This window comes from Vigna angularis, chromosome 2 (genome assembly GCF_016808095.1).
Source record: "Vigna angularis cultivar LongXiaoDou No.4 chromosome 2, ASM1680809v1, whole genome shotgun sequence".
Lineage (NCBI taxonomy): Eukaryota > Viridiplantae > Streptophyta > Magnoliopsida > Fabales > Fabaceae > Vigna > Vigna angularis.
Genome location: NC_068971.1, coordinates 49927631 through 49943064, shown reverse-complemented (window position 1 = coordinate 49943064; position 15434 = coordinate 49927631). Strand labels below are relative to the sequence as shown.

The following is a 15434-nucleotide window of genomic DNA, read 5'->3' as shown; positions in this document are numbered from 1 at the left end:
CCTTGAACTCAAGATAATAATATGATTTAACTAACCAAACATCTATGATCGGCATCTACCAAAACGGGGGAAAGGAAGATTGCTAAGCTAACCAATGCCGTAACTCAACACATTTATATGCTATTCATGCCTTTGCTTTCCTCTACTTAGATTCTTTTGCACCTTTTCGTTTTCAATTCACCAACCTACTCATCTACCAACCAAAACTACTTTTAATTTTCTTTTTTCACTCAATACTGTAATTATTATTTATTAAATTTTATTGATGATAGCAATTCTGTGATTCTGAAATTAAATCTCACCTGTATTGTGTGTCGTAGATGCTTAACCGAGCTTTCTCGAACAAATAAAATTGATTATTGATAAAAGAAAGAAAATTATAGCAATTATCATGATAATATAATGATTAGTGAAAGAAAAGCGATAAAGTTAGAATTAAGATGATTTCATTTGGTAAGGTTAACGAGAATAGGTTAATTGATGGTTGTGTGTATTTTGAGATTTGCACGATAAGGTCATTAATGCAGGGTGATTCGTACTGGTACCACCAGCATATGGTAAACAATGGCATAGATGATTAGATTAGTGTGTATGGTGGCATTAATAAAGTGGACCTAGGTTTCTTTTGAGGGGAGAGATTGTGTGAGAAAAATAAGTTTGATACGAAATGTGTGAGAAACCGGAAACAAATATCTGACTGTTAGAATCATAGAATGAAACAGTCATATATGATTGGACGGCCGTGATGTCATGATTTCCAGACTCCACTTCATATCATTCATTCCTTCAATAAATTATACAATCGCAACCTTTCTTCTTTTATTTTTCTTTCAGACTCAACTCTAGATATAATATCATGCTTCCATCACCGGTGGTCCCCACCGTATCCTCCCCCATCCCTTCAGATCCAGCCGTGCAATTCGAATCATGAGATTCCCTTCCACACCCACTTCCCTACACATCATAACACTTTATCAAACCCCTCCCTCCGCGATAAAACCCTGTCGGTCTTCCCATCCCCACGAGTCGCGAGAAAATAACGACACTAACAAAATATCGTCCCCATTTGGTCCACGCCTTTCACGTACACCCGTTTTCTGCGGCTCCTCTTCCATCCTTCTCAACGGATAAGATATTATGATCACCTCTTCGCATCCCCATCTAACGGCTTTCATTTACCCACGTGTCACCTTCGCAGTTGCTCACACAAAAAGAAAACGAAAAACCATCCATCACCTGTCACCAGTTCACCACCACCTATTTAACCATGGTTAATTTCTAACCTTACCCGGCACACACATACACACACAGCATAAACATAAACTCCTTATCCTCTCTCTTTTTCTCTCTCTCTCTCTCTCTCTCTCTCTCTCCGTCTTTCTCTCACTCACATCACGTTACACATACTACTCTCGCTTCTTGTTAATGGCGTCTCAGATCTAGCAGTACGAGCGCTTCGCCGTTTCTGCTACTTTCTCATCGTGGAAACGACACCGTCTGGGTGGCTGTTGTTAGTGTTTCCCTATGCAGAGAATGGCCTACACGTTCTCGTTTCCGGAGGAGGTGCTGGAGCACGTGTTCTCCTTCATTGAGAGCGAGAGGGACCGGAACGCGATCTCTCTGGTGTGCAAGTCGTGGTACGAGATCGAGCGGTGGTGCAGGAGGAATGTTTTCGTCGGTAACTGCTATGCGGTGAGCCCTGTGATGGTGATCAAGCGGTTCCCGGAGTTGAGATCCATTGCGCTCAAGGGGAAGCCGCACTTCGCGGACTTCAACTTGGTCCCCGAGGGTTGGGGCGGTTATGTCTGTCCCTGGATCGCCGCCATGGCCTGCGCCTTCCCCTGCCTCGAAGAGATCAGACTCAAGAGGATGGTCATCACCGACGAGAGCTTGGAACTCATCGCCAAGTCCTTCAAAAACTTCAAGGTGCTTGTTCTCACTTCATGTGAGGGTTTCACCACTGACGGACTGGCCGCCATTGCTGCCAACTGCAGGTTTCTTTATTTCCTTTTCTCATTTGCTTATAGCTGAGCGAAACGGTACATTGCTCGACTTTGTGGATTATTATTGTTAGTGAAAGCAGCCAGTAGGTAGTTGTCTCTGTAACTAACTTGTTCTCTTGTCGCCGGAAGAACTTCTGGTTCGGATCTTCGCTATTGAGGGATGTTTTGCCTTATGGTTAATGTGAACAAGGGCTCTCGTTATTTTGAAGCTCAGATTTGACTCATTTAAAAAGAAACGTTATATATGTTGAAATTTAATTTCATCTTGGACTTGGGGCTTTAACAGCTGAAATTCTAATTGAAATTTTGTTCAATGGGTTTTCTAGTTTTTAGTTGATATGTTTTTGGAACGAACATCGTTGTGAATTCGAGGGACGTGTCGTTTTTTTTTTCGTTTTCTCAGGTGTATGTTAGATCTTTTCTCCTTCCCTTTCAAGCCTTATATCGCTTATGGTCTGGGGCTATTTGTAAAAAATGTTTGAAATTTTGACACCGTGAGTATCATTGATTTGGATGTCTAATAATTTGACCCGTGATGTGATTTTGGGGTTTACCTTTAGTTACGTCTTGGTTTAAATGACTGTTGTAGTATCCTATTAGATTAGATGCTTGGTTTTTGTTGTTATTATTATTATTATTATCACTATAATATTATTATTATTTTTACTACTGTATTATTATTATTGGTGTTGTTAATTATTAATAAATAATAATAGTAATGGTAATAGTAAGCCAGCCCCTGCTGTTAATTTCACTCGCGAGCCACGGGAGTACGCACTGTTGGGTTGTTTACATTATTATACTTTGGAGCATTCCTTTTTCCTGCATGTCGATTTCACTTGTATCCCCTATTTTTTTTTTCCTGCTACGAATTCAAGAATTTAATTTTTGATTCACGGATGACGTGAAATTTTATGATTGGTTGGCGAGATAAAGAAAGCTTCTTACTATCAATGCTTATTAAATAATTTATCATCGACAATCTTGCATGGTTAGAGGAACATTTTTTACTTGATACCGGATGAGAGGGGTTTGTGTAAACCATGTGAGAAAAAATTATTTCTCTCTTTTTCCAAGCTTTTACTTTATGCATGGCGCATCTGTGATGAATAGGATGATATGTCAATATTGGGGCATTGACAACAACAATGTGTTAAATATTTGGTGTGGACCGTATGGTTCAATGTACTACATTCTTTTGTCAGAACCCCAGAGAATGCTAATTTCTGAACTGAAGTGTCTCGATGCTGTCATTGATAAACCCTCTGTCTGCTTATGCGTTGTAGGAATTTGAAGGAGTTGGACCTGCAAGAGAGTGAAGTGGATGACCTTAGTGGGCACTGGCTAAGCCATTTTCCTGATTCCTACACGTCACTAGTGTCACTGAACATCTCTTGCTTAGGCAATGAGGTCAGTTTATCTGCACTGGAGCGTCTGCTTGGGAGGTGTCCCAACCTGCGGACCCTGCGCCTCAATCGTGCTGTGCCCCTTGATAGACTACCCAATCTACTTCGTCGTTGTCCTCAGCTGGTTGAGTTAGGCACTGGAGTCTACTCAACTGAGATGCGACCAGAGGTCTTCTCAAACCTGGAAGCCGCATTTTCTGGGTGCAAGCAGTTGAAGAGCTTGTCTGGTTTTTGGGACGTCCTCCCATCGTACCTCCCAGCTGTCTACCCCATCTGCTCCAGGCTAACATCGTTAAACTTGAGTTATGCTATTATTCAGAGCCCTGATCTTATTAAGCTTATCAGTCAATGTCCAAATTTGTTGCGTTTGTGGGTATGTCTTATTTGTTTGCCTGCCAATGTCTATATTACGTCTCCGATTCACTGGTCGGAGTCATACTTTTAAATTCTTTTGCTGATTAAGGTGATTGGTACAGGTTCTGGATTACATAGAAGATGCTGGTCTTTATAACCTTGCTGCATCATGTAAGGATTTAAGGGAGTTAAGGGTGTTTCCGTCTGACCCATTCGGTTTAGAACCAAATGTTGCATTGACAGAAAAGGGCCTTGTCTCTGTGTCTGAAGGTTGCCCCCGGCTCCAATCAGTTCTATATTTTTGTCGTCAAATGTCTAATGCAGCCCTGTTCACAATTGCGCAGAACAGGCCTAATTTGACTCGTTTTAGGCTTTGTATCATCGAGCCTAGAACGCCCGACTATCTTACGCATGAGCCACTTGATTCTGGTTTTGGAGCCATTGTAGAACATTGCAAGGATCTTCAACGCCTATCTCTATCTGGTCTTCTTACAGATCGTGTTTTCGAGTATATTGGGACTTACGGGAAGAAGCTGGAGATGCTATCTGTGGCTTTTGCTGGAGAAAGTGATCTGGGACTTCATCATGTGCTGTCTGGGTGTGATAATCTTAGGAAGCTGGAGATCAGGGACTGCCCCTTCGGTGACAAGGCGCTTTTGGCAAATGCTGCAAAGCTGGAGACAATGCGATCCCTTTGGATGTCCTCCTGCTCAGTGAGTTATGGAGCATGTAAGCTACTGGGTCAGAAAATGCCCAGACTCAACGTTGAAGTCATTGATGAAAGAGGACCTCCAGATTCTAGGCCGGATGATTGTGCTGTTGAGAAGCTTTATATTTACAGGACTGTTGCCGGGCCAAGGTTGGACATGCCTGGTTTTGTGTGGACAATGGAAGATAATTCTTCGCTAAGGCTTGAGTGATTACGCTGTGGATTGAGTCGAGGAGTCTAATGCCACTTTGATTTGGGAAATTGTCAATGACAGGTACACGCTCAGTATGCAATCTCTAGTGAATTTACTGTTGCCTGGCTTACATAGATGCAGTTATGGCTTGTCTTTGAGCTAGGTACGTGAAAGAGAGTACGCCGACGGCTTGAGCTCGAATGCCATTCATTTTACACTGGCTGAGCTTACGAGATGCTCATTTACCGATTAATAAATAGACTGAAACTGTTGTATGTGCGTTAGATACTAATTATATTATTCATCATACTAATATTCGCGGCCATCAATTTATTTGTATGCTAATTTTGTCCTTCGTTAGTAGGATGTTGGACACATTTGTCTTTCTAATTAAGCATTCTCAATTTATAATATTCGTATTGTAATTCCTGCGTTATTAGCCCTTCGCAATTTTTGATGCATTTGTGTCTAAAACTGAAGAACAGAATCAGGATGAACTATCGATCATTGTGGGAAACAAAAAATGGTCCTATAGTTAAAAGGGTTTTTGTTGCCCAATAAAATAGTAGTTTCTTAATTTGTTTGCATCGAACTTTTTTTTATCTTAGATCATATAGAAGCTCTAAATCCATGTTTCTGGGCGGACTAAGTTCGTTATTTGGTAAAGTGTCCCTATGTAAACATTAGAAAACTATGAATTGTTAAAAGAAAAAGAAAAAGATGTGATTAAAGTAAAGGCAAACTTGTTCAAGTAGATAAACTAAAAAACACGGTTGAAACAGCTTTGTTAATAGTCCCTATAAACCTATGAATAACTTTTACTGTACTTTTAGTTGCTTCTGTTTTATTCTCAACAAATTACCCAAAGTATAAAATCATACATAAAAGAGTCAGGTTTTGTTTAAATATTTAAAGTTATTGCTTTTCGTTTACATATAGTATAGTATTATTTTATGCTACTGAATCGTAAGGTATCTAGTTCGTACGCCCTCTACACATTTTAGCTGAAAAAAGTGATGTAAACTCGATTCATTTTATTGCCGGATAATGACAATGTGTTGCCTTGAACAGCTTGCTAAATCGGAATGAAAGCAGTGTGTAAAAGGCTGCAATGGATCTTTGGTGGCCTCACCACCCTGAGAAGAGGATGGGATGAGTAAGGTTTAAAAAGTTTTGCTTGCGGAGGAAAAGAATCAGGTTTCAGGTGGCTTTGGCAGGCAAATTAGTGAATGGCCCAAATTTTGTGGCACTGGCATTTTGAAAAAGCAAAAGAAAGAGGAAAGGCTAGGGTGGTAAAAATGCCCTCAGGTGTGGTGACATCTGCTTTTTCATTCAATGTTTATCGGGGAAAGAGAGGAGAAGATCCTCGACTGGCGAGCCACGTGATAGATTCGGTCACATTGGATGGTGTCCCTTGCTTTTTCTCCTTCATTCAACTTCTCTTTTCTTAAACCATCCACCGAATACTGTATTAATCTAACAAAACAGATCCGTTCCAAAGAACACATCAATTACATTTTTGTAGAAGAAGAGGATGTGATTGTGAAAAACTTTTGTTTATCAGAAAAAGAAACTGAAAATCAGGAAAAAGAAGAAAAAAAGCAGGCAAGACAAGAAGATTATGTTGCAGGGAGAGTTTGGTCCCCACCACAGTTATCCAATCAAATAAAGAAAAAGCAGGAAAAAGAAAAGGGCGAAGGTGTGCGAGTAGTAGTGAGACCAGGTTTCATTACTTAATGATGGCCGCACGTTTCATGTTCATCACCATCATCATTTTTATTCTCTTATTTTTAACTCTCCCATATCCTTCATTTTCATTTTACCATTCTATCATTGCATTATTCCAATTTCACCCTCCCTTACTTTTCATTTCACCTTATGTGATTAACTATTTTACATCTGTCTCTGCTACTAATTCAACTTTTCAATACCATGTTTCTTAAGTAATCTGCCCAATCTTCACATATATTTTCAAAGCCCATGTTATGAGGGTGACAGTAAAATTAGGGCAGCTTCCTCCTGCACCTCCATATATTTGAATTCACACTTTTATACGGCTGTGAAATGACATATTTATCTCTATCTTTTTCTTTCCATCTCTATCCTCATTCATCACATACCTTTCTCCCTCCTTCTTCTTCCTTCACCGGCTCACCCATTTCAAATTTCAAAATTAAAATCTAATTTTTCAAATTTCAAAATTAAAATCTAAAATTAGAGGATCAAAATTTTCAAGGATATGAAGTACAAGATGAAAATTATGGAGCTGCAGGAATCCAGTAAAATTAGATTAACACCCACGTCTTTAATTCTATAACTAATGCCTTATATGTAACTATATTGGTATCGTAGTATTAATATGTCACAACCCTTAAATGCTGTAGTGGAAGTCAGGTGGAAGGGTGAGAATTTAGAGATTCAGAAAGTGGAAGACAGGTGTGAACAACAAAATGGACCGATTGGTTTTGACAGTAGTACTTAAGTAAAAATTTTAAATCTAGTGTTACTTTTTGCATGCATTTTCTTTCCCAACTTTCTGAACTCTCATTTTCTCCTCATTCTCTCTTACTTCTCTCTAAACTATCATCTTTTCCTCCATTGATTTTCACGTTTTCCTTCATCTGATCATTCATCAGAGAGTGTGAGGGTTGCTGGTGGCAAGGGTTCTCTTTTCAAACGATCAAATTGTGGTTTGAGCTGGTAGGTCTTTCTACTTCTAAGAAAAATCTAGTTTACGGTACATGCAAACTAAGTTTTTGTTTGCATGTGTTTATCTTCGTATTCTTCTTCAAATCTGATTACATTTCTGGTCCTTTGGGTGGTCTATTTTCCTCAAACAGTGAATATTGGCTTTGCGTGCTTGGTGGTGGGCAGATTTTGTACTATGAGCGGTTCGGTCTGTTAAGAGGTAAGGAAAACTATTTAATTTAATTGTATGTGATATGATTGTGTATGGAATGAATTGATTTGATGATTGGTATATGATTGTATGAAATGTATGTTTCTGGGTTTTAGGGAATTCTGTATAAGTTTATAAGAGTTCTGCAGAATTATGCAGAAATGCTAGGTGTTCGGTTTTGACCGTTCGGTCATGGTTAGTTAATAATTTATCAGTAGAGTTAGCATTTTAGTCTCAACCGTATAGGACCTTTCGGTTTAGGGAGTGATTGATATATCAAGTGTTAATGGTTATGTCTTTATGATCAGTCTTATTGGAGTATGTATTCTGGTTAGTGATAGTTCCTATATTATTATTATTAGACCTCGTCCTTGTACTAGGCTTAAATACATTGGTTATACTGAGACAGTTGTTCCTGTATATGGTTGGACCATATTATCCTAACGATCGGTTTCTTAAAAGTGTTAAGTTTTATTAATAGAATTTGAATTAAACATTAAGTGTTCGGTATATACTGTAACTATTCGTCTTAGGTTATTGTGATTTGTTTCTTGTTAGTATTTTATTTTTAGTTCTATAAGTCAATTATTCTCTCATCCTTACTTAGTATGAAATATCGTTCGGTCTTGCTTTGAGGATAGTGGAATACCGTTCGGTCTTACACTAAGTATTAAATCCTATCAGAGTATTAGGCTTTAGGTGAGCATTCGGTTTTTGGAAGTATTCGATTTAATTATAGTGTTCTATCCTTAAATGTGTGTGGCTCATGTTTGAGCCTTACTTGTTAAATGACCGTTCGGTCATATTTGTAGGTTGTATTGATCCTTTTCGATTTGGTTGTAGTCAGGGGTTGGATTGATTAACGTTCGGTCTTCTTCTATGGAATGTTATTTGATCTTCCAATGCTGATTTTATGGTTTAGTTTTGGTTCCATATTATAGTATGGATCTATTATGTATGAGAAATATTATTGGTATTCAAGTAAAAGTTGATATTTCAAGTAATGTGGAAGAAAATTCCAAGGAGGAATGTCTCAGTGTAATGTGTAGTAATGTGGTAAAGTATGAATACGAATAGTGAAATTTACGGAATTCATCTTGATATTCTGATGATTACCAGTTCTCAAGTAGAGATGGGTAATTCATTGTGTGAGAATGGTAGGAGGTCTTAGCCCATTGGTTCTTGGGTGAGTTATAACGGACTGGCAGGAGGTCCTAGCCCATTGGTTCTTAGGAAGTTTATGTAAAGTTTTAAATTTTATGGTTATTTTGTAATAACCGTAAGTTTAACTTTATTATTTCAGCAACTGTTCTATTATATTGTTAAATGATGACACATGTGTATAGTTTTATCTATATTTTTAGTATACACACAGTTATGTTACCTTATTATTATGTTATATTCAAAGTTATATATAATTAAACATTCATTATAATAATAAACAGAAAACGAACTTTCTTTCAATAACACATTAACGTAAATAAACAACCTTTTTTTAGTTAATATTTCTCATAAAGTTAATTTCGAAGTAATAATAGCTAAATCCTTTACATTGATATTCAATCACACATTATTGTAAAGTTTGCTATCTTTTATAATAATTATTTTACAAATATTATAGATGATGGATTTTTTTACTAGTTAGTAATTTTAACAAATTACATCAATAATTCTGTTAAAACAATTTCAACTAATTATCATAAATCAAAAAATGAATTGGTTTTTCAAAATTTTAGTTCATTATAAACTTTAAAATAATTTTCAAAATTTCTTTAATCAATTACCTGGTGTATAGTAGAATACTGAACTTTTGAAATCTTTACATCAAAATACTAGAAGATGATAAAGGACAGAAAAAAAACATCAAATTTTATACTGATTCGATTTTTTAAATATCTACTTCCAGTTTCTATAACTTGAATTAGAATTCCACTATAATATTAATTAATTAATTAATTGTAAAACCAAGTTTTGTATTTATTTTTCTTTGCAAAAGAATGGAAGAAGATGATTGTCCTTCCTAAACTAGAAATTATAACATAAACTGCAGTTGAATGGGGTCCAGGATGAATTTGAAACATAAAGAAAAAACAGTTGTATTTCACGATGAAAAAAAATATAGAATAATTTTATATATTATCTTTAGTTTGTAAGAAAAAAAGGATAGCTAAATGAAACTTTTTTGGAACCTAACCAGGCACTTGTCTCCAATGGGTGGTTAAGTCATCAACTATAGGTTAGGCCCAGCTAATAAGAACAAAACAAGTACATAAGATTTATATATAATAACTTAAGGAAAAGAATCTTGACTACGTAGTACAATTTAGATTATTGTTGCAGAAACAATTTATTCCAATTCAATGTAACCAAGCTGATTTCGTTTCCTAAAGAGTTTTTTTTTTTTTTTTAGCTTTTATTCAGCCTCCAAGGCATAATAAAGACCAAATACTTTGAATTATTTGATTTTGGAATGTTTTAATATGGATGGATCCAACGTCCGTGCTTTTTAGACTCCACAATTTGAAAGATGTTGACAATTGACTTCTTAATTTATGGTGTTTCTCCTTGTAATTCAACACACTTTTTTATTTTTATATTTTTTTTAAATTTTAAAACTATCTATGATTCAAAAAATCTTACGCCTTATTTTTGTGTTTTAATAGATTTCAAAAAAATTTGTTGAAGGATTAATTTCGAAATTTATTAAAAAAATCTTTTAACAAATATAATCCTGAAAGTATTTTTAGAATGTGAAAATATAAAGAAATGTATGGAAAAACAACCCTACTTGTGAATAAGTTTAGTGACGAGTTTGGTATGGAATTAGAGTAATCCAGAAGATCTAAAATGATAATTTCACTGAATTTTAGGGCATAATTTCTAGAAAGTATTGAATATTCTTGATTGATTGAAAATTGAAAATTGAAAATTGAAATCGAGCGTGAGGTAGGGTTCACCAAACTTTGGTACAGGAAGTCAGCTGTCAAAAGATGAAACTTTTGGCAGAGAGGAATGATCCAGAAAATTTACAATTTGTAACTACCTCATATTAAAACTAGAGAATGGAGAAAAGTTTGGATAAAAGGACATTAAATAATGGTAAAAGAGAAAGACCTGATGCACACCCTTTGCTTGGGTCAACGTTGGTGCAACTCAACTCAACCAACCACCATGGAATGGCCCGCCATGAGAAAGGTCATAAATGATAGTTAAATAGAGTTGGGGCTGCCTAATTTGCAAATCAAAAGAGACAAAGTCATAAGAAGATAAGTGGAATTGCGTGGCCATAGATGAACTTGTTTTGCCTTTGATTACTTTTGGAGAAGAAGAGAAATCGCAATAATGGCTTGCGTGGAGTTGTGTATAGACTTCATGGGACTTCTGATGGCGCTGGTGATTGCTCTCACTCTTATGGTTATCTGCTCTTCCCCCAAGAGGCAGGTTGTGGTGTATCGCTGGTGATTCACCTTTCTCTCTGCTCACAATATGTTTGATTCTTTGCATCTGTTAGGTCAATTTTCATTTTTTCTGGTGTAACTACTACAGCTTGAAGCAGATAACTGGAGATGTATGTCTCCTATTCATCTCCTCTGCCTCTCAGCTGCATAGATACTCTGTTTATAGAATTCAAATGAATAAAATAGAAGCTTGGAAGATAGCCGCGCAATCTTTTTTTCTCACATATGGCTTGATTTATTGAAGAGTAAATGGTTAAGATATTGAAATTAGCGATGAGATAAGTCCCAGTTACGATTTTATTGAGGATCTTGTCATGTTTCCCAGCCATAGTGAGTTCATCCTGCTGGTTTTCATGTTTTAGCAACTTCTTAAACTTATTCACATTCTTAGCATTTTTGTTTTTACAGATGACAACAAAGAAATAATTACTCTCAATTTTTACATTCATTTAACATTACATCTTTCCGCTTTTTACTTTTTCTTTTTTTAAAAAATATAAAAAATTATTTTTTTGTAATTATATAACTACTATTACTCTTATCGTAGAATGAAAGTTACATACGGTAAAACTTAAAAAACTACAACTCTGTATGATAAAGGATGTAATAAAAATTCAAGCTTGTTTACTATCTTATCATGAGGTCCAGATTCTCTGTACTAGACTTTTTTGTTGCTATTCTGTATAATGTTTTTTGGTGTTTTAAAAGCATTTTTAATATATTTTAAAATGTTAAAATAAGTGGTTTTATGTATTTTAAAAGGAGAAGCAACACAGACAAATTTAATAAAGAATCTAAATTCTATCATCATCCGAACATGTCTTAAAAGATGACATGATAGAAAATGTTGGAACCCATTATTATTGAGAAATACAGAAAAAATAGCACTTTGACATGTTTTATGAAGTTTCTAAAGAATGTTTAAATATTTAAAAGTACCATTAGTATTGGTTTTTAAGTAATAAATACATACTAGTAGATTGCTGTAATGTTAATTATATTAAAGACATAATTAAAAAGAGAAAATATCAATGTAAAATGTCATTTTAGCTAATATAACTTAGTTTTATTCATAACTTAGTCTTAATGGCCTTACCTTGATATGTGTAATTTCATTAACAATTGAAGCTAGTAATGAATTCAAGGTTGATGAAATAAAATTAATATTTAAAAGAATAAAAAGTCAATATTTATAAGGACCAACAAACAAAGAGTTATCTAAATTTAAAATGCTGGCAGTCAAAGTACAATGTAATTAATATTCATTATTGATAAGTATATTACTGCCTTAATTACCAACAATATCATTATCTAATATTATATGTAAATTTCATACTATATATATATATATATATATATATATATATATATTGTGATACTTAAAAATCATAATGAAATACTATTACTTTAAATTGAAGTACTTTATTTATTTTTTCACTATTACATATTATATATATAAAATATGTTATTCTAAATTGTATGCAACATTTGTACTCACGCATTATGCACTGTATTTTTTAATTATATTTAATATTTTACTGTAAAAATAATTTTCATAAATTAATTAATTTTATATTTTATATTTTGAATTAGAATAATAATATTTTTAAAAATTACAATATGAAATTGTGAGACTGTGCTATGTCCCAAGTATTCGTTCCTTCAAGAATTTGGATAAAAATATACTTTTAGATCTCATATAAGTTTACTTATAATTCATTTACTCGTTACAGTGACTTGGTTTTTAAAAAAGTTAACAGTGTTATAAAAATCTTATTTATTTTAATGATTAATTTAGAAGAATATAATATAAAATAAGCGAAAAGATTATTTATTATTTTTAATCTACTATCTGTTTCTTTTTTAATCAGTTAAAAAGTATTATCTGTAACATTATTTCAGTTTCAAACTAAAAGTGATATCATGATTTTTATTTATTCTCACATTATTTGTGTTAATATTCAGGTGTATTTTCTATTTAGAACTAATATATAACTTGATAAATTATTATTTTGTTGTAATATTTTATCTATATTTGTTATGATTATCTTAATCTAATATTTATTAATAAAAGTAATTGTAAGGTAGATGTATTTGAAAAAATAGTTATAAGAAAAAAATATTATGTTTCATGTTTTCTCATTGAATGAATTATAACAAGTTAAATCAATTGGAATATAAAAAAAAATAGTTTTTTCCACAATATATAGAAACATAACTTTTCCACAATGTAAAAAAATAAGAAAAAATCTCAATTTGAGATATTTTTTCCACCATATAAAAAGATAATTTTTGGTAATTATTATATAATGTAACACCCCGAATTTGGCGTTACAATTTATGTTCCATAAAATACATATATAATTTTTTTTTCAACACCAACAAAATATTACGTTCTTTATTACAACACATGTCTTCTGAAAATAAAATTCTACACCGTTCATAAACTTCTTGAATTTAAAATTTCACACAGTTCGGAAATTCAAACATAGATTTATTTTAGAAATTCCCCATGTCTCCTTTTCCCCACAGATCTCTCATCTTCTAAGCAAGTCCAGAACCATCTGCTAATTTATCTGAAATAGTTTCTGCTCCCGTATAATATCACACATTATACGATCATTGCATTTACATACACAAACACAAACAGTAGGGTGAGCTAACCAAATCAAGAAATATACATTATTCACAATCTTACTAACATCACAAGTGTGGCAATCAGTCCAATACATGCATCTCAAACATACTCAAAAAAACACTATTACACTGATACTTTATAATATTTCTCCAGTCAAAATCATCAGTCGATTTACTAGAATTAATACAACATATTATTAATATGCCTACTTACCAAAGCACAACAGTCAACAATCCTTCTGTCTACTTACCAAAGTATTATAACCATTACTTACCAAAGTAATCTAACAAGGTGATTTTTATTATCTACTTACCAAAGTAGTACAACAAAGTGATATTGTCTACTTACCAAAGTAGCATAATAAGGTGATATCGTCTACTTACCAAAGTAGCACAACATGGTAATATTGTCTACTTACCAAAGTAGTACAAGGAGGTGATATTGTCTACTTAACAAAGTAGCACAATAAGGTGATATTGTCTACTTACCAAAGTAGCACAATAAGGTAATATTCAGCCTACTTATCAAAGTAGTATGGTTTATATTAAATTCACCTCTCATTTTCCCACCTACTTACCAAAGTAGTGTCCGGCTTCAAACCTTTCCCCTCTCGACTTACCAAAGTCGTAGGAAAATAAATAAAAATTCAGATTTACAATTATGGCAATAATGCCTATACTACCCATCCAATTTTTCCATCAACTTATTTACAATTCATGATTTAACTCAAATAATTATTACAACTCAGAATGTTCAATATAATTAAATTTTGTAATATAAAATATATTATATTACTCATCCTCCAATCTCCAAAATACAACTACACATACAATTTAAGAATATAGTTATCCAAGTTTTTACCCAATACAAATAAATTTACAATTTCGTGTAAAGATTATTCTTCACTCATATCATTAATTACAGATCTGAACCAATCAAACTAATAACCAGCATGTTTAACTCATATGGTAAAATTTTCAGTCCAATCCAACGGTTAATGAGGCGGAAATCATAATTTTTGTATAAATGATCCAAAAACATAAATTAAGCCATATTAGGATCCCTGAGAAGATACGAAATTAATATCTCTAAATCTGTAACTCCGATTTAAAATCTGAACGGTCCACGTATGTCACTATCTTTTAGGAACAACATATTAAACTTTCAAGGTAATCCAACGGTCAAAGCAAATTAATATGTCTTATGTCCCATATATCAAATATTTGGCTACATCTAACGGTAAATGAAGTAGAATTGGACAGTGCACTGAGGTAACTCGAAAAATAGAAAACAATAGGAAACTAAGATTCACAAAAGTAGACAGATAGCTATTGTTAATAAATTCCAATATGCTCCTAATTAGATTCATGATCATGAAATATGAAATTGTAATATCTAAGAGATGGTTTAGCTTCCCCTACCTCTTCTCTTTGCAAGAAATTCTTCACTCTTGATACTTCTAGACCACCACCTTTGCTTGTTTTCACTCTCAATTTCAAAGAAAATTCTAACTTAAATCCCTCTTCTCCCTTCCTCCTCTCTTTAGGCCTTAATAAGTTTTTATAAAGAAAAATGAAGCCTCCCCGCATGCTGCTTGCAATAATACAATGCAAAGAAAAAAAACAACAATTGAAAGGGATGGGTCCCCTTTTACCAAAACATGCACCCATGTTTTACGAGAAACATCAACGTCCATGATTCAATATTGTCTTCTTCTTTCCATATTAGTATTAATATTTTTTTTTTATTATTAATTTATAATTATGTCCCTCCT

General features: G+C 33.7%; 1 protein-coding gene across 4 annotated transcripts; it reads left to right on the top strand.

Annotated features, from left to right (window-relative positions):
• The first annotated feature begins 1249 nt into the window (after nucleotides 1-1249).
• On the top strand, nucleotides 1250-8917 carry LOC108329057 (protein TRANSPORT INHIBITOR RESPONSE 1). Of its 4 annotated transcripts, none has more exons than XR_008247365.1 (6): nucleotides 1250-1994; nucleotides 3290-3782; nucleotides 3886-4746; nucleotides 5737-6388; nucleotides 7302-7365; nucleotides 7506-8905. XR_008247365.1 is itself a non-coding variant. In XM_017563045.2 (3 exons), exons 1-3 carry the CDS (start codon nucleotides 1525-1527, stop codon nucleotides 4681-4683), a joined length of 1761 nt encoding a protein of 586 aa, XP_017418534.1. In that variant the 5' UTR covers nucleotides 1250-1524; the 3' UTR covers nucleotides 4684-5090. The 4 variants fall into 4 exon arrangements, 1 of the variants encoding a protein (XP_017418534.1); XR_001832185.2 differs by having other exon boundaries at nucleotides 5737-6364; nucleotides 7506-8904; XR_008247364.1 differs by having other exon boundaries at nucleotides 5737-7365; nucleotides 7506-8917.
• Nucleotides 8918-15434: the final 6517 nt, after the last annotated feature.

What these genes read in the sequence shown, in the direction of transcription:
- LOC108329057 (XM_017563045.2), top strand. Translation starts at nt 1,525, where the DNA reads ATGCAGAGAATGGCCTACACGTTCTCGTTTCCGGAGGAGGTGCTGGAG. An exon ending in GCCATTGCTGCCAACTGCAG is followed by an intron (nt 1,995 to 3,289) that starts GTTTCTTTATTT and finishes TATGCGTTGTAG; the next exon opens with GAATTTGAAGGAGTTGGACC. An exon ending in CAAATTTGTTGCGTTTGTGG is followed by an intron (nt 3,783 to 3,885) that starts GTATGTCTTATT and finishes TGATTGGTACAG; the next exon opens with GTTCTGGATTACATAGAAGA.